This window comes from Myotis daubentonii, chromosome 6 (assembly GCF_963259705.1).
Source record: "Myotis daubentonii chromosome 6, mMyoDau2.1, whole genome shotgun sequence".
In the NCBI taxonomy this organism is placed as follows: domain Eukaryota; kingdom Metazoa; phylum Chordata; class Mammalia; order Chiroptera; family Vespertilionidae; genus Myotis; species Myotis daubentonii.
In genome coordinates this window covers 11,735,875-11,763,440 of record NC_081845.1, presented here as the reverse complement: position 1 = coordinate 11,763,440, position 27,566 = coordinate 11,735,875, and the positions used below count along the sequence as shown (strand labels likewise).

General features: G+C 38.1%; 1 protein-coding gene across 1 annotated transcript in view; it reads right to left on the bottom strand.

Moving 5' to 3' along the window:
* Nucleotides 1–810: 810 nt before the first annotated feature.
* Nucleotides 811–27,566, bottom strand: part of RFX6 (regulatory factor X6) — a 43,835-nt gene continuing 17,079 nt past the window's right edge. Inside the window, exons 7-19 of the mRNA XM_059699590.1 lie at nucleotides 23,215–23,322; nucleotides 19,581–19,658; nucleotides 19,355–19,468; nucleotides 17,270–17,319; nucleotides 15,893–16,052; nucleotides 14,447–14,591; nucleotides 11,738–11,847; nucleotides 10,048–10,165; nucleotides 8,533–8,655; nucleotides 7,447–7,653; nucleotides 5,818–6,330; nucleotides 4,563–4,775; nucleotides 811–1,626 (exon numbers count right to left, since the gene is read on the bottom strand). Coding sequence (XP_059555573.1) covers nucleotides 1,451–1,626; nucleotides 4,563–4,775; nucleotides 5,818–6,330; nucleotides 7,447–7,653; nucleotides 8,533–8,655; nucleotides 10,048–10,165; nucleotides 11,738–11,847; nucleotides 14,447–14,591; nucleotides 15,893–16,052; nucleotides 17,270–17,319; nucleotides 19,355–19,468; nucleotides 19,581–19,658; nucleotides 23,215–23,322 — 2,115 coding nt within the window. The 3' untranslated portion in view covers nucleotides 811–1,450. The remainder of the gene's footprint in view (nucleotides 1,627–4,562; nucleotides 4,776–5,817; nucleotides 6,331–7,446; nucleotides 7,654–8,532; nucleotides 8,656–10,047; nucleotides 10,166–11,737; nucleotides 11,848–14,446; nucleotides 14,592–15,892; nucleotides 16,053–17,269; nucleotides 17,320–19,354; nucleotides 19,469–19,580; nucleotides 19,659–23,214; nucleotides 23,323–27,566) is intronic.

The window sequence follows — 27,566 nt, the reverse complement described above, 5'->3', positions numbered from 1 at the left end:
CAATTTTATCCTCATAAACACTGAATGAATATTAGAAGAAAAATTTGAGGGAAAATCAGAGATCTCTCCAATAGGATTAGATTCTGCAAAAAAAACCAACAACCACTAAATACATTTTTGCTCATTCTGGAAATAGACTATTTTTATAATGGAAAATTTTTTTTACCATAGTATTATGCAGCCAAGATCAATAGAAATTAAGCATTACTTATAAGATTTTGATATTAGAAAATTAATTGAAAGCCTTTTTTCCAACCAGAATACTTTATTTAGATAATCAAATATCTCAAAATTAGTGAATAGATTACTCACTTCAGTCTTTTCTAGCCATCGCTAATGCCTATAATCAAGTAGTAACTGAAATTTATTTTCTTTTCATTTTATCAGTGTGCCTTTGAAACAGACAGGTTGTGTTCTCTGCCATTTACAAACTTGAGGATTTAATTTAGATTTTAATAATTGAGTGAGATAATACAATGACCTTTATATAAATTCATCATTCCTTATCTTCCCAAAGCACAAAACGTCCTGTATGCCATAACCACTATTGTTTACCTTTCTGGAAGGTTTTTGTTTAAATTTCTATAACTAACCTAGGATTGTAAAACTGTCTTGAAAATACAGTATAAACCGTTTCCTACCCCAGTCCTTATAAGACCTCATAGCCATTATCATGAGACATGTAAAACAATTAATTTACTCTTTATTATATAGAAATTTGAGTAACTGAAATATCTCTTTCCAGGGTGTTTGGACATATCACAGTCCCAGCCCTGAGATCAACCACACCTTTAAAAGTTTTTCCATACTTTATTTCTCATCTTTTTAAATAAAGAGGGAAAGCATTTATAATCTCCAGTTACATAGAATTGGAATACTGCTATGTAACAGAGATAATCGCACTAATGCACAGGAACTGAAAGTCAAGCAACTTTGGTCTAGGCTGGATTGAATTAAGTCTTAACTTTGTAAACATTTCCATAGGAGGTAGAACATACACATTTGACTTTTTGTCAAATAAGCGATAGTAAACAATGAATCTGAGATCCTAATATATTAAAGGTATTTTTAAAGGCATTAAATAAACTTTTCTCTTTTTTAGAAACCAAAAAATGTGAACAGTGAGCGCACAGATTTTCAATAAATTAGGGAGTGAAACATTAAATCTTCATAGTTGAAGTGTTTGCATCTTCAAAGCTCCACTGGTTCCATTTGATAACATCTGAAACTTTGATTAATAATGAGATCACATTTTAAACAATTTGTGTGCAAAACAAACTCCGCAAGAATCTCCGTTTACTATGGAGTTGTCCACCGTTTTGTCCTAGTGACTTGAAAAACAATGTCCTGACACCGCCTATCCCATTGTCTTCACTCTGATGAGACTCTGAGAGAATAATATTGAGCAGTAGGGATTTTTAGAGTTTCAGCCCCACCCAACATTGTTGGTTTAAGTGCCTCCAGCTGCTGTTCCCATGAACACAGTGTTGATGGGTGGCAAAGAGGACACCATTTCTCTCCCGTTTGCTCCGTGGGAGTCCAGGGTTTCTTGAGCTGGATACTGATTAGAGGTTCCATACATACACTGGGATGAAGAGGAAGGAATTGGGGTTTGCAAGCTGGATGCTGTAAAGGAAAATATAATCAGCAATTGAAAATTGACATTTATTTTCTCTGCAAGAGCCGCTCACTTGACACCTCTTTGTTTATTGTTGCATTCAGCACACATCTCTATACTACATTTGAGTGCATCTGGTGGTTTCTCAAAGCCATCCCTTATTTTCTTCCATTTCCCCCCCCCCTTGTTATTCTTCCAGAATTTGTTTATTCTATACAGTTCACAATGAAAACTCAATACCAAACTTAAATTCACGTAACTCTACCTCCAAAAGATATAATCAATACCCTCCTCTTTCCATCTGCACCTTCACAATTGGAGTTCAAGCCACCATCTTCTCTTACCTGGACCAACACAGCAACCTCCTAATTAATCTTGTGACCCTCAGCTTTGCCCCACCCTCTTACCCTGCAGAGAGAGCCAGGATAATCTTGCTGAACAATACATCAGCTTGTTCACTCTTTTCAAATGTTACAATGACTTCCCATTACTCTTAGAACAAAACCCAGGTTGCTCACCCTGGCTCATAAACCCTGTGGGGATTTGTCTGCCTTCTGGTTTATTCTACTCCATTCTCTTCTTCATTCACCATGTTCAAAACACATGCCTTCTTTTTGCACCTTGATCTTCCCAATATTGTTCCCATTTCAGAGACTATGCATTTGCTGTTTCTTTTGCCTAGAGCTCCCTCAGACCTTCATTGCCTGCTTATCACTCAGCTTTCAACGCCAAAGTTTCTGCCTCCGGTTTCCTTTTACAACCATCTCATCTAGAAATAGCTCCTCCATCACTATTTGTCATTTTACCCTATTTAATTGACTTCAGAATAATTGAAATTATTTTTCAATGTATTTGTTTATATATGCATTGCTTTATCTCCCCTGAGCTTAGTAAGATGTAAGCTTCTTACAGGCAGGAATTCTGGCCTGATTACTACCATATCCTCACACCTAGAATGAAGTTTGGCACATAGTAGGTTCTAAAAAAAAATCAGAATAACTGGCTCACGAACACTGCATTTCTTGCATTTATGGTTGCTGCATTCTTGTTGTTCTTTTTGTTGTTGTTGTTGTTGTTAATCCTCACCCAAGGATATTTTCCCATTGATTTTTAGAGAAAGTAGAAGGGATGGGGAGAGACAGAGAGAGAGAGAGAAACATTGATGTGAGACAGACACATCAATTGGTTGCCTCCCACATGCACCCTGACTAGGGCTGGGGATTGAGCCTACAACCGAGGTATGTGCCCTTGACTGGAATTGAACCCAGGACCCTTCAGTCTGTGGGCTGACACTCTATCCACTGAGCCAAACTGGCCAGGGCTTATTGCTATTTTTTTAATAGTTCTAACTACCATCTTCTCTGCCACCAAAAACCAAGATTTAAGACTCAGTTGATATAAGGTGGGTGCTAACTCCACTTGCATGCCTTACTTATTCTATTCCCTCTTTTCACCCTGAAGCCCTGTCTGCAATTTACTTGTAAGCCAGCCCTGACAACTAGAGCTTAGAATCCATCTGACACCTAAGCTATGTTCCATCAAAGCTACCACTATCTCTACAAGTAAACAGAACTAATAGTAACAATAGCAACACGGCACATTTCAGTCTCACAGTGAGGAAACTTCCTGAAGTGGAATTTTCTGCTTCATTAGAGTAACGTAGAAGCAATGACCATCTGCAGATAACATGAGATGAGCTACTAGACGCTGCTCAGGGAACAGCTGTGATGGTCACAGGAAGGGAAGAAGCACTTCCTATTGAATTATTAGAAAAGCACACTGAGTGGGGAGAGATAGAATTTATCTCCTTTTCCCTTATGCTCCGGTTGGGTGTTAAAGCCCTTTACTTATGCTAGTCTGAAATCCATTCCATTGGAAGGCTGCAACCACCTCATGTACGCATTAACACTCTGCCCCGATACTCACATGAATATATACTTGTCCTGTGATGATACCTTATTAGTAATTTTAGAAACAAAATGTGTATGTTTGCAACTCTGATTTCTTGAGTTCCTACTATGTGGCAGACACTTTGCTGGGTGCAGATAATGCATCTAATTCAAGTTTCAGGATTTTTTTAGGTACAGCAACCTGGGTGGAAGAAGATGCTATGGGACTTCATGGAAATCACACTGTTTTACTCATTTTTACTTAAACTGTATGCTATAGAACAATAAATATAGAAACATTTTCTACAGAGGTGTCTAATCACATTTTACATACAATTGAGAACATGATAGTAACCTCCACCACAAGTTACCAGTTTTTTAAACTTGGAATAGTTTTAAGGTACTGATGGAGATACCTATCAGCATTGCCTCTGGGTCCAGCCATGAACAAGAGAGTGAGAAAAAGATATAATTATTGCTCTCCTAAAACCTATAGACTTTTAGACTGCCTTTCACAGGTTATATTCATTTTTGCATACATACTAGATGCCAGCTCTCATGTATGTTATTTGAAAAGAATAACAGATCTAGCAGTAGGTTTCAGCAGGAGTGCCATACATATTGAGAAATGGCAAACTGTTACTTGCAGATACAAAAACAGAATGTCAGCCCTGACTGGTGTTGCTCAGAGGTTAAAGTGTCGCCCTGAGGAAGACAACCAATTGTTATGATTCTCTCACATTGATGTTTCTCTCTTTCCCTTCTTCCCTCCCACTCTCTCTAAAAAAAATCAAAGGAAAAAATATCCAGGTGAGGATTAATATATCTCTAGCTCGATCTTTATTTCTATTTCTATATCTCATCTATATCTATATGTATCTATCTATCTATCTATCTATCTATCTATCTATCTATCTATGTCATCAGGTCCAAAGTGACAAACTGTAGGAACCTGAGTGCCCAGTTCACCTCAACAGTCACCCTCCAAAGTAATACTGCATACACAAGGTTAACAACTTTTGAAAATATTTTCAAGAACTACTAAAATAATTTACCTACTACTGGAGTTCGACATACAACTGAAGGCAATGTGTCTGCATAAAATGAGCTGGTCTGCTTTCTACTACTATCATCTAAAATGTTAAGTGGGTCATGGATGTCGCTGTAGGGAGGCAGTGAGCGGACGCTGCTGATGACAGAAACGTGCTGATTCACCATGGATCCAAGTCTATGAGACTCTGGGTAGTTCACGTTGCTTCCATAGTAGCCTAGAACAGAAAATGTCAAGAACAGACAGTTAACTTATTACAAAAAAAATATTTCAGGAAGGCAAAGGGGGACAAGATGATAGGATGGAGCCTAAAGATATCATATTGTAAATATTATATTCACATCTACATTTACCATAGTGTTGGGTTTCTACTTATATATGGAATGGTTCACAATACTGTTTTTTGAGTGTTTTTTTTTTAAATTCGTAAGTTATTTTATTATTAATTTAGAGATCTAATTACATCTCTCTAATATTTCCCTTATCTAAATTATCAAGATTCCTATGAATGAAAAAAAGCACTATTAGCTTCTCACAAAAATTACACTACTTATCAAATACCGATTTCATTGATAGATTCCTGTTTCTGAAGCACCAGAACTGTCTATACCAGCCGTGGGCAAACTACGGCCCGCGGGCCGGATCCAGCCCGTTTGAAATGAATAAAACTAAAAAAAAAAAAAAGACCGTACCCTTTTATGTAATGATGTTTACTTTGAATTTATATTAGTTCACACCAACACTCCACCCATGCTTTTGTTCTGGCCCTCCGGTCCAGTTTAAGAACCCATTGTGGCCCTCGAGTCAAAAAGTTTGCCCACCCCTGGTCTAAACCTAGAGCTTAGTTTGGTGGCTGAAGAAGTCCACAGATCTTTCTAGCTCCTTAAAGTGTTTTATCAGCCGAACAGGGGCATAGTTTTGGTCCTAATCTTTAAGATCTGTTGCTAGTTCTCTGGGGGAAAAAATAATTCATTAAAAATGTTTTCAAAGAAAAAAGCATTCTTCTCTGGGGCTATTAAGGTTGGTCTCAAACATATGGTTTGACATCATATTTTTTTCATCACAGGTGGCATGTAAAACTTTAAGAAAACCACAAGAACTAAGGATATGTTTATATGCAGCAGAAATTAGCTCCAAATGCCTAAGATTCCATAATCTTCAGAAGGTTTACATGGGATGACTCAACAGAGGTGGAACTCAATGTTTGGTTTGTCTTATTGTCCTCTCAAAAGCCAGGAAAGCTTTAAAAATGTTAATACCGTTAGGTGAATTCGGAGGCAGCGTTGCTCCTGGACAGCTGGCAGCCCCTGCATTGCTCAGGAAATTGAAGCTTCCTGTATTTAAGAACTGCATGCTGTGTGGATCCTGGCTGTGCGGGGATGGTCCATAGCTGGAAGGTGGCCGAGAATTAAAGGGAGACCCAGCACAGCTGCCGCTGAAGAAATCTCTGGAGAGCTGCTGTTCACTCCAGGCCATGCACCGACCATGCTCGGGGCGATGAGGATAGAGTCCTGATGGGGGGTGAGGCTGTGCCCTAAACACAGTCTGATAGTTAGAGTTGGTCCCATAAAAGTCGTGGTTGGCTTGAGGAAGAGTAGGATAAATGGGCTCCGGGTATGTTGAGCAGTGTGGCGGGGCTGACAGTACGGGACCCACACTTGGGGGTCTCCCTGCCATTGGACCTTGGTTAATGACACTTCCTCGACTGGCCATGGCTGGAGAGGTGGGTGGTGTCATCAGATGACCAGAACTCTGGGAAAGCTCCATTTGACCTGAAAGAGAGTTACCAAAGTATTCACTAATGGCAGATTAAAATAGATGGGCCACTTCTTTAAAAAATATGCAAAAGATTTATTACTATACCCTTTTCCAACTTGGTTCATTCCTACTCTCTCAAAACAACAAAAGTGGAGAACACCAAAAATTTAGGTTTTAAAAACACCATCACACTACAGGCATATTTCACAGCAGTGGAGACTTTTGGAGTTAGTGACTATGGAAGAAAGTCGCACGCTTCATGCTTGCACGGGTATAAAGGTGGTTAGAGCTCAAGCTTGGGGAGGGAAAAGGGGTCTGCTGTTCTCACTTTTCTATAATTAAAAAGCTGAATGTTCAGTGGTTTGGCTTTTAGGATAAAAGAAAAGGGCAATAAAGTCTAAATGACATGGCTTTAAAGCAGCCAGTTCAAAACATCATGCTGATGAACAATGAGTTATAAATGCCATCGACTCCCTAGCCCTCCAAGTTCCCATTGGTGGAATTAAGCCCTTGAACTATAAGGCTCTTCTGGGTTTAAAATTCTGTGTATTTAATGAAGTAATGTATGTAAAAGGATTTCGAAAAAGACATAAAGCAATATGAAGACTTAAGAAATTATCTAGTAGCTAATCCAAGCCACTAGACATTCAGATTGACACAAAAGGTACCCCAGACCAAAGAGGAAAATTACAATGGTTATGCTAAAATGGCTAAATCCACTTTTTAATGGAGGAGAAATAAAGTCTCTTTGGAAGCCAAAAATAAATAACAGCTCCTTTTTTTTTTTTTTTTTGACTCTCAAAGCATCTTAAGGATTTTATGCACACCTAATCTAATTTTCTTTCCACCAAATGAAGATAACTAATTATTTTTACTTCTGCTAACTTCTGCTATAAGTAAGACAGTGTGTCAAAGTGGGATGCCTGTGTTAACAATAGTATTGCTAAAAATGTGAGTAACAAATGCTGGAAATCATAGGAATTTTATAAATCATTATTAAAAGTCAGTGAAGGTAAGCTTTTTTTATTCTTGGGATGCCTGGAGGTTACCAATTTCAAGAAAACAAAGGCAGAGCCCCCTGTGATGAATACTGAAGCCTGGGTGGTTTTCTCAGCTGTTCCCCAGGGTACCTGCGAGCGGCATGCTGTCTGCATTCCCCGCAGGGAATGGGTGCAGAGCAGAGGCTAAGCCTCCAGGTTGACTGGATAACAGAGGAAGATAGGTTGTTTCCACGTGGCTTTCATTCTTCACAGTGTCACTGGCAACTGCATTCGCCTTATTACGGTTTGCCAGAAAGCATGAACTCGGAGAAGCAGTGAAGGTGGCTTTACTGGCGTCTGGAATGGTTTTTAAAAACAGGAAAGTTAACATCATTCCCATATTCCCAGTAGAGGAGCCCGAGTAAAAGAAACTGAAAATATTTAGGGTTGTATCAGAAATCTGGAAGCTCGTGAGAAATGGGAAACAAAGCTGGCTGTTGCCTGGGTGCTTGTTTCAGTTAACTGTATGCTTGTGGGTACAGGTGGGTTCTGAACAGCAATAAAAATAATCTACTTTGGCCTGGCCGGCGTGGCTCAGAGGTTAAGTGTCAACCTATGAATCAGGAGGTCACAGTTCAATTCCCAGTCAGGGCACATGCCTGGGTTTCGGGCTCCATCCCTAGTGTGGGGCATGCAGGAGGCAGCTGATCAATGATTCTCTCTCATCATTAATGTTTCTCTCTCTCTCTCTCTCTGAAATCAATAAAAATCAATATATTTAAAAAAATAAAAAATCCACTCTGGCATGAACAGTTTTCAAAATGCAATTCATCACATCCCAAGTAGATGAGTTCTCTTCCTTCTCTAAACTACTAGAGAGCTTATTTCTACGCCATTTATAAGGTGGTGTACTACATGTGTTGTCTTGAATTACAGTGTTTTGGTTTTTTATTATAGTCATCTCTCCAATCTTATCTAAAGTTTCAAAAGTTAAGAACATTGACTTTGTTTCCTTCAGAGTTTCAGATAAAGTACTTTGAATACTCTATGGAAAAGAGCAGTCCCTGGAAAAAACAGGACTCCATTAATATCAGTATACCATGTTAGCAGTGACGTGTTTGGGGTAAACTCTGAGACTGGAATACTAGTAAACCCATTTAACATATGTGCTTACAAATGCTTGAACTTAGGTTTAAACAAACAAATATGCAAAACAAGGTGTACATTTTAAGTTACCTGAATTTTTCATATACTTGTCCAATAAATTCTGTAACTCCTGCTCTTTGTCATTATTAAACTGGGTCTCCATGGCCAGGAGGATGTATTCATCAAGAAGCATGCGGATCAAATGGAAGGAACCTTGTTTATGGACGGGGAATGGGTAGAGGGCATTGTGAGATGAAATAAGGGGGAGAAAGAGAAGGAAAGAGAACGAGGGAGAAGTCAAGTTATCTTGGTGACCATCTCGCAATACTTTACAAGGAGCAACTGAAATAAACAAATACTTGTTGGACTTTAAATGACCTGCTAAGACCAACATGCTTAACCTGGGTCTCTAATCTTTCTGTGTCCCGCCTGCCAGCTCACTGTGTGTACTGTCCTGGCAGCTCTTTGGCCACTAATTACATCAAAGGAAAATACGGATGAAAGTGAGACATGCTTTATGCTTTAAGAGGGCACACATTGGCGTGTGATAAGCTTTAACCTGGGGAGAATAAGCTCTATTCTGCTCTATTTCTGTTTACTTTGTACTAAATAATTAGACAATGGCCAACATAGTCTGGAAAAAGTATCAAAAAGATGTCCTTAAAGCCTGAAACAAAATACTCTTTGATTTGAAAAAGGAAAAGAGTAATTTGCATGTAGAAACTGTTCTGGAAAAATCTCAAACTTTTTTCCACTATTCAACAGATTTCCCAAAAAGAGTCCCTTTTTTTTCATAAAAAAGTCGGGATTCAATGTTGCATATTTTAAGAAACCTTAAATGTAAGCAGGATAGTTAAAATAATAAACTCAATACATTTTATTCATCCCTCAATACAAGTTCACTGATTTTATTTAATTACATTGAAAGTTAAATAAAAACAACTTAGTTCTTTATAAGCTATTTTAGAATGTAAATATTTCTCAAAATGCAACTACCAAATGCAGAAGTACTGTAGTTAGCTTTATAACAATAAACTAAGGTAATATTTTTAGGAGAAAGAAGATGTTTCCTTTTTTAAAAAGCTAGCTCGACTCAATTTGCTTCACATATCACATAGCAGGAAAGATGGTTCAGAAACATGTGAGCATGTCTTCTAAGCTGCTCTCTAATTCCTGAAGTGCAACTATGTGGGTTCCTGAAAAATATGTAAAAATTTGCCATATCACATGGAAAATAATGCATGTATTACCATTTATTTGCTTGTTTAATAAAAAGCATTTATCGAAGCCTTATGGAATGTAATGATGGTATGATATATATATATCACTCAAATCCCTATATACCTCAATGAAAGGAATATTCTCCTTCTTCTATGATGTGCAGAGAGCTTGAGTAAAGCCCAATCCAGAGAGAAGTGTTAAGATTGAACTCCATATGTGATCTGACTCTAAAACCCAGGTTCACAACTACTAGTCTCTACGGGCTTAATATTCAGATATGGTTTGAGAAGTGACGGTGCCACATGCTGAAAAATTGATGCAAATGTGACTGGGAACAAATGGTGTAATTCATTTGAGAAGAGTTGAATAGAGCACATAGGATACCAAAACTGGATGCGTTGTTCAAGGTGAGATTATGCATTACTCGAGCACCAAAAAAGCTCCACTTCAGCAGGAAGTCTTGAGCCCTCTTCTTTAATGACCTTCCATTTTGTTTGCTGGTCTAGAAAGTAAAGGAATAAAATGGAACTATAAAATCTGTCATCTCATTAGTACATGGACCCTACATAAGACCCAAGAGGTAGATAACCTGTCTGACAAATGGACAGATGGCATGCACGCCATTTGTTTCATCAAATAAAATGATCTCTCCGGGGATTCTCATTGTCTTTTCTGCAGTTTTTAAGGTTAACAGATGTTTATTCTGCAGGGGCATGTTACCTAATAGAATTGGACAACAAAATGAAATAATTTACAAAATATTTTATCTCTTATTTTATGTTGACAGAACAGAAGTGAACTGTGAAGGAAGGGTGGTATATTTCTGTGAATGATTAACTCTGACTTCTCTGGTCCTGCTTGATAATCTGTTTTCCTTCTAGGATAAAAAAAGTCCCTACACTATAACTAGTTTCCTTGATATGGAATGGCTAACACCGATCAGTGATGGATATATTTGTTCTCATTGTCTTGTTTTCATGATGGATGACTTGAAGGTTAACAGAAAGAGTTGAAGAAACCACATGGAAAACACAAAATACTGAGCTCTTTGAATTTAAAAAAAAATGTAAATACTTAAAACCATATTTTCTGCCAGCATTTATGGAAACTTGCTTTTTAGAAAAGGGCCAGAATCTTTCCAGTTTCTAAGTTTATCTTTCACTACTGATGTTATTCAGCTGTAACTCTACTGACTGATAGGGAAGGCCTATAGTAGCCCCCCTTATTCAAAGGAAATACATTCCAAGACCCACAGTGGATGCCTGAAACTGCGGGTAGTACCAAACCCTATCTATACTAAGATTTTCCTATACATACATACCTATAAGAAAGTTTAATTTATAAATTAAGTGCAGTAAGAGATTAACAACAATAATAAAATGCACAATTATAACAATAAATTATACTAAGTCATGTAAATGTGGTCTCTCTCTCTCTTTCTCTCTCTCTCTCTTTCCTTCTCTCCCTCTCTTTCAAAATATCTTATTGTATTCTATTCAAGTTTTCAATTAAAGGAAAAACTTCACACTTCTCTTTGGCATATCCAAATGGCCAGTGTCACTACTCTTGAACTTTGGGGCTATTACTAAGAAAATCTGGGGTAGATCTGCTGACCCAGCCAGCTACGAAGTGACTCACAAGCAGGGAGCATGCACAGCATGGGTAGCTGAATAAAAGGAAGAGTCACATCCTGTCAGGAAGGAGTGGGATGGTGAGAGATTTCATCATGCTACTCAGTGAAGAATTAAAACTTGTGAATGGTTTATTTCTGGGATTTTCCCTTTAATATTTTCAGACCACTGTTGACCTGAGGTAACTGAAACCACGAGAAGCAAAATTGCAGTTAAAGAGAGATTACTATAGTGTCTGTCTTGTAGTCCTTCGTCAAAAAAGGATCAATAGAATCAAATCCATGCCCAGTGCTCTAAAATCTGGCATATTCCTAATTTTGCTATTCGGGTTGCCTTATTTGTAGGGCTTCAAAACTCTTCAAAGCATTTTTACACACAGACTGTCACCCCAGCCCCAGCAATAAGAAATCACAGCCAGTTTAGCATTTAGTATTGAAAAGTACCTTAATTACCCTCTGCTCTACCACAGTATCCAACCATTCAATAAAAGCCTCCACGGTGGCATTCTTCTTAAGGAGATCTTTCAGTTCTTGGAACACCGTGATAGAGTCATCTGTCATGTAGAAAAGGGGAGAAAAGCAGAATATTGCACTCTGCATTGAACCCATGAGAAAACCTAAAACTAGGGATCATTAATAATCCTATCTAATAAAAGAGAAAAATGGTAATTGGCGTACGACGATACCCTTTTCATTGGCTAATCAGGGCTATATGCAAATTAACTGCCAACTATGATTGTCAGTTAACCGCCAACTAAGATTGGCAGTTAACTGCCAACAAGATGGCGGTTAATTTGCATATGTAGGCACAATGCAGGGAGGCGAAAGGGAAAGCAGGAAGAAGCCCCCTCCCACTGACAGGGATCAGAAACCCAGGGGGGAGCTAAGAGCTGGGGGGCAGGGCAAAGGCAGCCCTGGGGCCGCCTTTGCCCTGCCCCCCAGCCATGATCGGAGAATCAGGCGCCTTTTCCGCCCTGGCCAGTGATAGCAGGAAGTAGGGGTGGAGCCAGCGATGGGAGCTGGACATGGTCGAAGCTGGCAGTCCCGGGAGCTAGGGGTCCCTTGCCTGGGCCTAAAGTGGAGCCCACGATCGCGGGGCCGCTGCAGCTGCAGGTCCCCGCTGCCCGGGCCGGACGCCTCAGCCGGAGGCGTTAGGCCTGGGCAGGGGCAGAGCCTGCAACCGCGGGGAGCTGGGGGTCCCCTGCCCAGGCCTGACACCTCTGCCGGAGGCCTCAGGCCTGGTCAAGGGGCCGATCCGGTGATTGGTGATCGGAGGGTGATGAGGGTCAACTCCTCTGGCCGAGGCATCAGGCCTGGGCGGGGGGCTGAGCCAGGGATTGGGGGGATATGATGGTCCCCTTGCCCAGGCCTGAAGCCTGGGTCAGAGGCATCAGGCTTGGGCGGGGGGTGGAGCAAATGATCAGGGGAGATGGGGGTCCCCTGCCCAGGCATGATTCCTGGGCCAGAGGCCTCAGGCCTGGGCGGGGGCCAGAGTCAGTGATTGGGGGGAGATGGGGGTCCCCTGTCCAAGCCTGACACCTCTGGCGGAGGCGTCAGGCCTGGGCAAGGGGCCGATCAGGCGATCGGAGGGTGATGCGGGTCTACGCCTCTGGCTGAGGCATCAGGCCTGGGCAAGGGGCAGAGCCAGCAATCGGAGGGGTCTGGGGGTCCTCTGCCCAGGCCTGATGCCTGGGCCAGAGGCATCAGGCCTGGGCTGGGGGCAGAACCAGTGATGGGGGGAAATGAGGGTCCCCTGCCCAGGTGTGATGCCTCTGTCAGAGGCGTCAGGCCTGGGCAAGGGGCCGATCCTGCGATTGGAGGGTGATGGGGGTCAAAGCCTGAGGGCTCCCAGTATGTGAGAGGGGGCAGGCTGGGCTGAGGGACACTCACCCCCCCACACACCCAGTGCACGAATTTCGTGCACCGGGCCCCTAGTATATAATAAAACGGAACGATAGGGAGATTAAGTTACATGTATTAAAGGAATTAATTTCATATCTTGAGAACATGGTTCTTTACTCTTCAGAATTTTAATAAGTGATCTTGGTATGTATTGAAATATAGGTTTAGATGCTATATAAGTATGTTTATACTAGGGAAGAGTAAGTTGTCAACATAGTTGATTACTCATTTTGAATCCAATGCTGTCATTAAATGCAATGGCTTAGTTGAAAGCTAAAGGATGAACTAGGCTTATAGATTTCTTGCTTATGCAATATTCTTTATCTTTAGCAAAATTTAAATTCTGCACTGAAGATTTGAGCCACTTACATGAATAATCTTTTATCATGTAAAATTTAAAGGGCCACTTTGAGACTATCATTTTATTAAAGAGTTCGAGGTTTACTGAGTCTCAAAGGGTAATATAATTTTATATTATGAAACAGAAAGCAGGGTTGAAATTAGACCATCCCCAGAGAGCAATCTATTATTGGTGCTATAGCCTATATAAGCTGCATTTTTTTAAAAATCTTTTCAGAAAAGATGAAGGGAAAAAATAGAAGGCTGTTACCCCTTGGAAACCAAGCTTGGTTGTCTAGACACACATAGTGGCTTGGTAAACTCGGCCAGGTGGACCAAACCTGATCAGAGATTCTCTACTTTGAAAAACAGTTTTGTGCAGAGATAACACTTTTATATGCATCATATGCCATAGATGCCAAGAGTGTTCAATACATGGAAATGTGGATGCTTGTAATGTAAAACTGGAAGAAAATTCACAAAACCCAAGACCATTTTGATTATTTCCAGGTTATTTCTATTTTGGTAATATCTAGGCAATGAGATTATGGATAACTTTTATTTTCCTCTTCATATTTCCTAATTTTTCCAGGTTCTCCACAATGAGTCAGTACAACTGTTTTTAAATAGAGAAAACTTTTCTAATTTAAAATGTTTTTTAAAAAACAGGATTCTCAAGCAGATAGGATTTTTGTAGTCCCAGGGGAGAATATCTGGCAATGTCTGAGACATCTCTGTGTTATCACAACTGGGCGAAAGCTGCTACTGGAATCAAGTGTAGTGAGTAGAGGCCAGGGATGCTGCTAAATATCCCACAATGCACAGGACAGCCCCCAACAAAGAGTTACACAGTTTAAGATGTCAATAGCGCCGAAGCTGGGAAACCCTGCTCAGCAGAGAGAGAAGACTTACGTTCAGTGTAGATATCAGATTCAGTGTCTGTGCTGCCCGAAATGGTGAGAAGGGCTTGAGATCCAATACTATTCAAGTCAACCTTTTCTATATCCGATACCATAGAATTCACAACATGCTGGTCAAAGAGAGCCGGTCTGGCAATCTGCAAACAAAAGGTTTGTGGGTTTTTTTCTTTTTAAAAATCACTAAACTACCTTAGTGATAGTCTATCTAAAGGAAAGTTTTAGCTTCTAGAGAAACATTTCCTTCAGGAAAAATTATCATAAGTGTTTTCTTAAAACTAAAAAGCAATAACTGATGCTCATGATCATCTCTGTTAAGAGTTTGAAGACTATTCTAGACTTTGAAAATGAATTTTTTCATTAATAATTATAAAATAAGGATTTTATGATCATATATGTCTTATCTGGAATTATTCCAAGCTAGTCTCCTTTTATTATTTTTTTCTTATTTTATTTTTTCCATCACCATTCATCCCCTATATGCCCACTTTCACCTTTACCCCCACCCCTAAACTAGTCTTTTAAAATTTAGGGAGCTAGAGACCTTTGTAAAGCAAATGATCATTTAAGAAGAGGAAAAGTATACTTTAACAATACACAAACCAGCCCTAGCTGGTTTGGCTCAATGGATAGAGCATCGGCCTGTGGATTGAAGGGTCCCGGGTTCAATTCTAGTTAAGGGCACATGCCCGGGTTGTGGGCCCAGTAGGGGATGTGCAGGAGACAGATGATCAATGATTCTCTCTCATCATTGATGTTTCTATCGCTCTCTCCCTCTCCCTCTTCCTTCCTTTCTGAAATCAATAAAAATACATATTTAAAAAAACACATAAAAAATATACAGACATGTAGTCTAATTTTAAAATTGTTGTTTTCTCCTCTCTTTAAGAAAGCCAAATTAGAAGGCAGTTTTGTTGGTTTTGTGGGTTTTACAACATTAAATATCACATGGGCTCATTTCTTTCAAACTTAATTTTTGTTACTTAGATTCATGTGGCAAATAAGAGTTTTACATTTTACATTGCATTCGAATTACATTTTTACTTTTATTTTGAAGTAATTATAAACTTACAACAAACTTTCAAAGTCAGTGCAGAGTACAACTGTCCTCAGTATTTACTGTTGTTGAACTCATGGATACCAAGGGCCAACTGTATTTCCGTATGCTGTCTATCTAGCTTCTCCTAATATTACACCTTACCTAACCATTGTCTATTACCCAAATCAGGACATTAACCTTGGTATGGAACTACTGACTACTCTATAGAAATAATTCTAATGTTATCAGTTTTTCCACTAACGTCCTTTCTCTGTTTTAGAATCTCACAATGCGTTTGACTCCTGTCTACTCATTCTCCACACTCTGAAAGTCCCTCAGACTTTGCTATTATAAGGTTCATGTTTGAGTTGATGACTCAGTACCCTCGGCTTGCTAACATACCTGAGCAAGATGCAAGAAAGATGTTTGTCGCTTCAGAGAGGATACAAATCTTCGCACAATAGGTATTTTCTTGTCAGTCAGAGCTTCTGGCAAGTTTTCCAAGGATGAAACAACCCACTGTTCCCAATTTTTAGCAAAATTTCTTATGTCTGCTAATAAGCTACAAAAAACCACACCAATGTGTTAAATGCTAAGTTGTTCAAATGCATTAAATAAATGTAGTTTAATGGAGGTGTACAATTATTGTGTGATTCCAAGAACATGACTTTGAAGTCAGCCTATGGCTGGCATTTATCATCTTGCTCAATATACTCAGTCTCCTCAAGCTGCAGTTTCCTCATCTGTTGAGTGCAAATAACAATAGTATTCATGTCACAAGATTACTATGAGAATTATGTGAAATAATTCATGGAAAGTGCTTAGATTAAAGCTTGTCATGCACAGTGTTTAATTAACAATTATCAATATTAACTCATGATTCAATCATTTTCTATAAAATATTTTTGGGAAATATAAGTGTGCACTTGATTTCTCATATTTTAGCTTCGTCAGAGCCCATCACATTGGAAGTGACATCATTTCAGATATGTAATATTAGTTTCTAGTAGTATATTATTACAATCCAAATATAACTCTGGGATTAATTATCAAAAATGTGCTCATTAGAGGACCCTATTTCAAAATTGCAAATGTTGGTTGTGTTTATACTATGAGAACATACATAAATTTTAAAAATCATTTAATAATCTACCGATTATACATAAATAAAACAGATTTAAATATATTTGGGGAGGTGCTTAAGTTGAGGACTAAGGCATGGTACTGGAAAAATAGTAGACAGTTTGAGGTTAAACAGACTTCAATTAAAATATAGGCTGACTCTAAATAAATAACAAGCAAATAAATTAAATAAATATAAAATAATAAACTAACTTCTCCCTGCTCCTGGCTGCCTCATTTGTAAATTCAGGATCATAATTGCTACTTGGAATTGGGTTCAAAAAGCTCCAATTGATAAGTAATTGGTTCAATAAAGAAAGTATAGTGTTTTTCCGATGCTAGAAACCTATGCAACCATTTGAAAAGATAATGTTGGTTTGTATTGTTGATATGAAAACTTTTCACCATATACTGCTATAGTATGTATACTATCATTTTACTTTTTAAAATGTACATATTTACAGTTATTCCTAGAAAACAGTCTGTGAAATAATAATTAAGACATTAAGAAGATGGTGAGATTATGATTAATTTTTTTAAATGTAATTATCCATGTTTTTCATTCTCCACAATGAACATTAATTACTTGCAAACTTAGGGGTAAATACATAGACCATTTTTTTCAGGCTTATTGTGAGTATTATTGACTGAACCTACCTTTCAGGCATTTCTTGCATTGTTGCAGGAATGAGTACATCTGTAAGAACCTTAATCACAGCAAAAGAGAGTTACAAATTCTTACTCAGTATTTCCATAGAAAGACATTATTTGTCAATTGCTTTTATCCCTAGCTTTCAAGAGAATAACATGTTAATTCATTTCTGAAACTTATACTTTTATCTCTGAAAGCAATGCATGTATGAGGGGTGTGTGTGTGTGTGTGTGTGTGTGTGTGTGTGTGTGTGTGTGTGTTTAAAAGGCAGGGGGAGGGGAAGATCTAAAAACATTGCAATTACTAGGTTAAGCAGGTGACACTAACATAGTGGGTACAGGGAGCTAATTATAAGAACAGACAGAATACCAAAAAGAAAGGGCTAGACTGAGCCCTAAAGATGTATGAGATGAAAAGTCATAGAAGGAGAAATTAGTGCTGATTCCAGCTCAGGATAAACTATGATGAAAAAGGAGGTTGTTAAGCCAGAAAGGATAGGAGCAGTGCAGATCCACTAGGCTGACTAATAAACTTAGTGGGCCAGCCTGGAGAAGAGGACCAAGAGGTCCACAGGAGAAGAAAGTTCAAAATGTGGGTAGACACTAATCTACAAAGGCCTGTGTAGCCTACCAGCAAAACAGGCATTCCCTGAGGATGAGATGGTAAAACAAGACACAGCATTGTCTAGGCTCAGTATGTTAGTTATTAATGGATTGTCTTGCCAGACTGTTTCAGTGACTAGAAGCTGGGACCGCTCTCTAAAGGGGGATGTGGATCTTACACTGCTCCATGGACAGTGTTCACTGTGCCTCCCTGAGTTCTCTGTGAAGAAGAGAAACTTGGTTCATTTCAGGAGAAACTCGGGATCTTTGTGTTGGACTCAAAGAAAGAGACCGTTTGAGGTGGGGAAAGATACTTAAAGGATATTCTTAGAGGTGCTGAATGACATCCAAACAGCTTTATTCTACTGGTCAACGTGCGCCTGAGCTCCGGGTCTTTTCTTAGTCCCGCTCTTGGAACCACCTTCCCTCCCCTTCCTGGTTACATTCTCAAGCCTTAAATATTGCAATTAGTCAGTGCAAACTAAGTCTTTTCCTTCAAAATCGTAATATTCTTATTCAACCTCCCAAAATAAGACAATTCTCACTCTCTTCTGTCCTTCTGTAACTTGAACTAAGAGTAGAGAATATCCTGCACTTACTCCTCCATTCTCTCATCCTGTGATGAGGGAGAGCTAAACAGAGGATGAAACTACGGGCACCCCATTCCGCCTCAAGCCCACCTGCCAGTTGGTCTGCAAAGGTGATTCTGGACCGAATCTGTTTAGCTTCTGCTTCATAACTTAGGAGGATTTCGTTTCCTTAATGCTTAACAAGGCGCTGCTTGGGTTTTCTTGCTAACTCCAATCCTTTTTTAATGACAATTTAGTAGGTAACTGTAGGAAATGCACTTTAAGGTACCCAGATTTCAGTACGGTTTTCTCCCTCGGCTTGGACCTTGCTGCTCCTCTAACTAGAGAACAGACTGTGGGGAGCTAGCCTCGCCCCCTTCCTGCTAAGTGTTTGGCTAGAAGGCCAACTGGCTCCTCTTGTCTTCGTTCAGGATGTCTTTGAGATCCTTCTGTAGACGCTTGGGGACTCTTATTTGGTTTGAGAACAAAAATGACATTAATGCATTAAAGCTAGAGAGTTTAAAGATTTTTCAAGTTATTAGTCCTGTGAGAGTGCTTAATTCTGCTCTTTCCCAAAATACTGACATTATGAAAAAAAAACCACATTGTTATTTAATCTGAAAACACCTTGAACAGTTAATAAAAATTAACTAAGTGTCCATGTATTAGTATGTCGCATTTAGAATTATCCTTAGCTATAAATAAAAATTGATTTTGTTTTCATGTAAACTTACATTAAAATACATATATTATTAAACATAGACTATTAAACTGCTTGCTTTCTCATCAGAAAAAAATAATTAATGGTGTTTCTCCAGCCAGAAATAACAAATTTATCAAAAATATATTGCAGAAATGTAGATAGAATGCTCTTAAAACAAATATATAGTTTGTGTTTAAAAGAGCCCATGGAGCTTACCTTATAAAGAATTGAGTCGCAAACACAGAAAATGTCAATGATAACAGGGTTTTCAAGCAGGGGGAGGAGATGATCAGGCATCCCTTGCCAGAAGTGTAATAAGAAATGCTGGATCTAGTTGCAGAGCAAAGAGTACGTACATTACGATTTTTGCTTCAACTCATATAAAGAACAGAACAAGAAAATATTTATAGTATGGTCAGCAAAGCATTTTTGTCACCCTTACCTCTTCAAAGTTCCCATTAATTGCATTGTCCAGGATGCATTGGCAGTGAGTTTTGTACATCATTATGAGGGTATCAACCTATTCCAAGGAAAAAAAAGCTTAACCACAGCATCCTTTCAACACTGCCTTCATTTGTTCATTCACTCAACACACATTTATTAAGCTCCTGGCATATACCAGGCATTGTGTTCAATGCTGAGGAATCAAAAAATAAAGGAAAAATTTTTATTTCAGGGAGCTTACTGCCTTGTGAAGGGAGAAAGGCAAGCACTATATAATCATAGAACAGTACCATAAAACAACGCTAAAGGTGATTGCAGAGACATACAGGCCAAGGCACCATGGTGACTTCCTGCTCAATAAGAAAATTACCTCTGATTGGAGAAATAAGTGTGAAATGGTAAAACACACCAACTCTTTGCCTTTAAGTTTTATTAAGTGGGTGCTTGGGCAGTGTGGTGGAGTGGTTTCCAGGTTCGGTTCTTGAGTCAGTTAAACCTGAGTGCCCAGCGCCACTGCATTTCTTACCAGATGTGACTTTGCACATGTTTCTCGGTCTCTGAACCTCAGGCTTTTGTCTTTGTGTAGAGTCGTAATAACATATCATTTATATGGTGTGAAGAGGATGAAGTAAGATGTGATGCACATAGAACAGTGCTTGGTACATAGTAACACTTTACTAAATATTACCTAAAATTAGTAATAATATCAAATGACTCCTTCACCCAAAAAAAGTTTGGGTATTGAGTGTCTATCATGAAAAGTCTCTATTTCCATGTTACCACAGATATTTATATTGCATAAAGTTTTAAACATAATCTAAAATTTGGAATGGGTTAGAACTAGATAATATTTTAGCAACTTACAAATATTCAAATTCAAAATCATTTGATAAGCTAGAAATGTCCCCACTGTTACCAGTTGTGTAGTTTATGTGAACAGAAGCATGGCTTAGAGGTTAAAGGTGTGAACTTTGCCCACAGACTACCTAGATTTGAATGTCAGTTCTAATCTGCCACTTACTACGTGATGTTAGGCAAGATACTTAACATGTGTATGTTTTTATTTCCTCATCTGTAAAGTGGACATGATGATAACAATAAAAATCAAATAGGAATGTCATGAGGACTAGATGAATTAACTAGATGGAAAGTGGTTGGAGTAATCCATAATGCATGTTAAGAAATTGAGCATTATTAGCTATTTTTATCCCATAGTATCTAGGGTGGTGACAGTGATGGGGATTTCCTATCTAATCCTTTGCTCTCCAACCTTGATCCCTGCAGCCCAGTGACAGCACACATTTTTGGAGGATTAGCTCAAACTGTATAAAGATAATATGCAAATTACCAATCTCCCTCCAAGGAGGTATGCTGACTATGGGGCATGGGGGTAAGGTGGTCCCTCAGCCTGGCCTGCACCTTTTTGCAATCTGGTACCCCTCGGGGGATGTTCAACTGCCAGGTTAGGCCTAATCATGCAGAGATCCCTGTGAGATCGGGCCTAAACTGACAGTTGGACATCCCTCTTGCAATTTGGGACCGCTGGCTTCTAACCACTCAACTGCCTGCCTACCTGATCTCCCCTAACCACTCTGCCTGCCTGCCTCATTGCCCTTAACCACTTGACTGCCTGCCTGATCTCCCCTAACTACTCTGCCTGCCTGCCTCATTGCCCCTAACCACTTGACTGCCTGCCTGATCGCCCCTAACTGCTTGCCCCTAACCGTCTCTGCCTCAGCCCCTGCTGCCACAGCTTTGTCCAGAAGGACGTCCGGAATGACATCCAGAAGGTCGTTCGGCTGTCCAGTCTAATTAGCATATTATGCTTTTATTATTATAGATAGTCTTAGGACAACAAATTTTCATTGTATTATACTTTGCATTCTTTATAAACATAATTTTGCTTGATTTTCTGAGAAGAGATGCAGGAACAAAGGCAAGTTTTATCTCCAGTAAAGTCAGTGAGAATGTGATGGGGGGTAGCAATTGCCTTGAGTGACAGTATGATGAGGCAGGAATCAGGTCCCTCAGCTTCAGCTAACACCCCTCAGTGGAGTCAACTTCTCATTGGGCAGTCCCATCCTTTCTGTCTCAAGAAAGCAGGTGCTGAGCTTCCGCCCACCCCTCTTTCTGGGACTGGGAAGTTATCTGGGGAACTTGGCTACCGGTGAAGAAGGTGAAAGGCGGGGCTCAGGGCCCTCAAGGGACAAAATGAGTGCTGGTCCCTGGTGCTCATGATGGGGACCAATTGGAATGACTTAGAAACCAGGGGTTATGTAAGCACCTTGATACCTGAGTGAGATAATGATCTACAGACCAGTTTTCCAAGTTGACAGTAGGGAATGCCTTGGGCTCCAGCAGAGAAACTGAAATAAACTATTGGAATATGTTCCTCACTTCTCTTTTTCCTTTGTTGCTCTCTCCCCACCTTTTTCTCTCATCAGGTATATTTACACAGCAAGGTCTCTACAATATGTAGGAATCCTCTCCACAAAGGTGCTCAGCCATATCCTCCCCCAAAGAACTGTGTTCCCTGAGGTCCCACTGATTTCCACAGGTTCCCCCACAAACTGCCACATGTTCACCTTTACTGGAGCTCTCTTAGTCTGAAGCCATAATATCACACATTACATCTATAAGGGAAAAACGATGGGAGCGGAGAAAAGTAGGAAGTGGGCGCACTTCAGGAGCTTTGCTTGGAATCAGAATTTGAGAATAACCTTCAATGCTTCACCTATTCTTAACTGGCAGAGTAAGTGTCATCAGAAGTTACTGTGCATGTCTACCTATCTACCAGTAGTTTTCTTATTAATGTGTTATTTTCATTTCTGGTTTCTACAGTCACACAACTGGGCATTACTTCATCATATTCCTCTATCTTTGCACCTCAAAATATGACCAAAGGTGTTTTCCTCAAATGCTAATGAAAAATGAACTCCGGTTTAAAAAAGAATGTAGAAATTATGCCCTCATTTAAAAATAGATCCTGCTATTAGTCAGCTAGTAGGTATATAAAAATGACTTCAGAAATTCAGAAATGGCGGAGGATTTAGCTACATATTTTATTACATGTTGAAGATCATTTACAAACTGAATCCTATGAAAAGTTTTTCTTCCTTAACTTTCAAAATAACTTGCAAATGCCAGAGAACCAAGAATTTTAGAATTGAACAGAAACTTTGCGACCATCTAGTGCATGGCCTTGCATTCATCTAGGTACCTCCCCTCAGTGCTAGGAACAGATTCTGTTCTAAAGAAATGCTTGAGAACTCTTTATAGAAATTAAATGGAGTTCATCCCAAACATAAAGCTTATGATTTAAAACCTGCGTGTGATGGATGCATTCTGGTATTTTCTTCCTTCATACTGAGCTTTAAATAAAAAACAATCTTTAGTCTTGTAATGTTTATTTTACCAACTTCTGATTATGTACTATCATGGAGATGGTAAATAATTAATTGGAAAGTGTTTGATCGATGTTAGTAAACACTTGTCCCTTCTATAAATCAGTCCATTATGTTTGAGTATGCAGATTTCTGACTGCTTCCTGCAAGTGGCATGAGATTCCTAGCAAAGTGAGATATGGAACCAACCTATCAGAAAATCAATAGAGAAGTAGCTTTCATTGATACCTTTTCTTTAGCAATGCATCCTTGGTACACAAGGTGTTGAGCACTGGGGAATTCCGGAAGAAGCGTTCCAGTTTTTGAGCTAAGTGAATATTTACGAGTGAAGCCACCCTATAATTCAGAAAAATGAAAAGCAATAAAGTCATTATTAAAAATACAGTTATAATAAAATAGGAACCCATAAAATGTCATTCTTTATCCTAAAACCCATGGGAAATTCAAGATTTAGGTAAACTCTTTAAATTGTGTGACTGAATAAACAAGACATGTCAGCAGAATTATTGTTTCCAAACCATAAATAGTTTCATAGTCAGGATAAATTTCCTACTACTTTGGATTTTAGCTTTGAACATTTTCTAGTTTTCACAACTTTTAGAGATTTTAGTTCACATTTGTTTAAGAGCATAAATTTTGAAAGGTCTACTTTTAGAACTATTGAAATCATTATAACTCTGAGAGAATAAAGAATTGCCAAACCCAGCTTCTTCATTTATGAATTAAATAAATGCGATAAGTTAATTTAATTATTCAGTCTCAGAGATAATTAGCAGTAGAATTTTGATTAGAGTCTAAATCTTCTAACCTCCAAACCAGCATTCTGGACTTTCTCACCTCAACCTTCCCCCAACCTTAAGCTCAGATATTTGTTCTTTAGAATCTCTTGGGGAAAACACATTTCTATCCGATTTTGGATTTTAGCCTTGTTAACCTTTAGTTATGGAAGCGGATAATGGTCATCATTGTGCAACAATTACAGATGAAATAATTAAATGTTAAGAGTAACTTTATACTTTTAGAATAATATGTAGGAAAAATATATTTATGATCTGGAATATACACAGATTTTAACACACAATATACAAAAAAACCCACTAAGCATAGAATTTTTAAATTACTTTCATCAAAAGATACTATAGAATGCTGTTATGCCACCAACAGGAAGAAGTTATTTACAACACAGAATTTCACTCCTGCACATATGCACTTGAAAAATATTCATAGAAATACTGTTTTTCAAGCAAAAATTTCCACCAACAATGGAATAAATAAATGCATTGTGATCTGATATTTTTATACAATGTAATACTATACAGCAGTACAAATAAAGGTACTAGAACTACATGTATTAACACTGATGAATCGCAAAACCTAATGTGGAATGAAACCAGAAAGCCACAGGAAAAAAAATGAATCCATTTCTATGTAGGGAAAATAATAAACAATACATTGGTGATAATAAGCTGGGCAATAATAAACAATAAATAAAATTTACTATCTTAATCATTTTTAAGTATACAATTCAACAGTATTAAGTACATTCAGATTGTTATGCAATTATCACCACATGTTTAGGTATTCATTCATAGTGGTAAACTTTAAGGAAAAACAAAGGAGTGATTAAGACCAAATTCTGTAGAGCAGAAACTTTTGGTGGCAGGGGGAGGGAAATGATTGGGGTGGGGCACGCAGAGGACTTCTCTCTTTTAAGCTATGAGGTATATCATCAGTTTTTAATCTTATGATTATTTTTAAAATTGTGTGTGTGTGTATGCGTGCGCGTGTGTGTTACAAATAATATTACATTTCCCAATAAAAATTTTATAGTGTTAAAGAAACACATATTAAGGAACAAAATATATGTTTTATTTTAATATTTATTTAAAGCCCTCATGTTGATAAATAATAGTTTTGTGTCTCGAAGCTACTGATTGTGTGTAATATCAAGAGTGCAATGGGGGGTAAAAGGGGACATATGTAATATGTCCAATGGTAAAGTTTATTTATTTATTTATTTTTTAAAAGAGTGCTCAAGGGAAAGGTTTTAAAACTTAATTGGTATGAATCTGTTAACAATTGTGTCAAAGTTGTTATAAAATCAAATAATATCTGTCCAGAACATGGAACAGAAAAAAGAGGGATTGATAAATTGGAATAAAAAGTAAAATATAATAATTTTGATTCCAGGAATGTGTTTGCTATTTTAACAGTACTAAAAGGTGCCAGATCATAAGCCAGCTACAGAGATCTGAATTTTTTTTTGTCAACTGATGACTTCAGTACTCTTGAGTAAACTATTTTTAAAATCTTATTTCCAAAAGAAAATAAGAAGGAACCTACAGAAAAGAAACCATATGATTAGAAGGCAAGAGGGTCTGATTTATGAGGAAAGATTAAAGGAATTCAGCTACACAGTTTGGCTAAGTGATGACTAAAAGAGAGCATGATAACACTCTACAAATATTTGAAGAGCATATACCAAGAAGGGAGGATTTGTTATTTATCTTGGTACAAAGTTGTTGAACTGGCCATGAATAGTTGATGTTAAGGAGAAGGAAACTCAAGCTATCAGGGAAACTTCCTGGTTGAAATGTATGAAATCAAGGTACTTTTTCCTTAAGAAATAATGGCAAATCAGTACTTTAGCTAGTTAAAACACAATAAAATTTGAAGCACTATATTTATGAATAAAAACTTAAGACTATCAAAATTCATACCACTGACTGACAATTATTCTTACCATCCTCTTTCCTTTTTGTTTTGTTTTTGTTGATTTTGTTTGCTTTTATACTAAGAACGATTTAAAACTTTTTTTAAAGTATAGATAAAAATTAATAAATACCCATGTACTCACTACCTTGATTAAGACATTAGACTTTTGAAATGTTAAAGCAGCTTCTGTAGTTCTCTCTAATCTCTTTCCCTTCCTTCGTCAAAGAAATAATTATTGTTCTGGATTTGGTTATTATCACTCCTATTCAAACCTCTATTTACTTCATATGTAAATATTCTTAAGCAATAAGTACTACTACGTTAAAAATGGTACAATAAAGTATGTATCCTTCTAAGTTCAATAAGCTTTTTTCACTCAGTTTTAGGTTTTTAAAATTAATATACTTTGGCTCTTACAGCTATAGTTCACTCATTTCCAAAGAAGTATAGCATTCTCTCATATAAATATATATAAAACATGTTTTCCAATTATATCATAATTGACATTTATTTTTTAATATTCTGAGATTGTAAACAATACTTTTATGAACATCCTTAGACATGCCTCCTCGTGCACAGTGTGAAGGTTTCTCTAGCAATGCAATTATAAGGTGTGAGCACCTTCAATTTTACTAGTTATTGTCCCTAATACTGTTTATGAGAGTTCCTTTCCTCCACATTCTCAAAACTGTATTTTTAGACTTTTTAATTGTTATTATTCCAATAATAGTTAAATAATTACTCACAGTTTTAATTTGCATTTCTCTAATTAAAAGTTTAAATTGAGCACTTTTCATATGTTTATTGGCAGAAATGGTATCCAAAATATTATGGACCATATGTGATAGAACCTGATCAATCAGAATGGGCACTATGAACAACACGTTATGCAGTAGTCATTCTTTTTATCTTGTGGGACCTGCCTGTTCATATACTTTACTATATTTATATTGAGTTGTCTTATTATTTTTGAGTTGAATACTTTACATATTCCAAAAACAGTACTGTGCTATACAACTTTCTGTGATGCTCTTCTTTAATCTGCACTTAGCTAGTACCTTTCCATAAACTCTTCAAACTCTTTTTTCTTATTATTTTCACTCACTGCAGATGACCTAACTGACCACTGACTAATTCCTCAGAGAGAAGTCTGAAGCCACCAAACTATCTCAATTTCTGCCGCAAAATCTGCAAATCTACTTGCATCTGAACTTACCCTTTCCACCTTCCAGTTTTAATGAAAGAGGTGTTCCTTCTCCGAAGCCACTCCCTCCAGTCTGAAGCTCGTCCATGCCCCCCTTCAGTGACCTTGTGCTCTCAACTTTCCCCTCCCTGTCTTTCATATCTACGGTCTCTACTCTTACCAGATGTGTTTTACCAACATTAGAATGATCGTCTAATCGTTCTTCAAAACTGAATTTCAAGTCCTTCCCCAAGTATCACCCTCAATGTGACTAAATTTTCTACATTCATTAGGCCACTTCCCACTCATTTTTAAAATAATATTTTTATTGATTTCAGAAATGAAGGGGGAGAGAGAGAGAGAAACATCAATGATGAGAGAGAATCATTGATTGGCTGCCTCCTGCATGTCCCCCATGGGGGACTGAGCCCACAACCTGGGCAGGTGCCCTGACCGGGAATAGAACCATGATCTCCTGGTTCATAGGTCAATGCTGAACCACTGAGCCATGCTGGTCAGGCTTCCCCCTCATTTTATAAACAAATCAAACCCAGCTCTCCACTGAAAATGCTCTCCCTGAAGTTATTAATTATCTCCACTTAACTAGTCCCATTGATATTTTCCAGTCTGTATCTTGATGACCTTTTAGCGCCAATTCATAGTAGTAACCATTCCCTTTTAT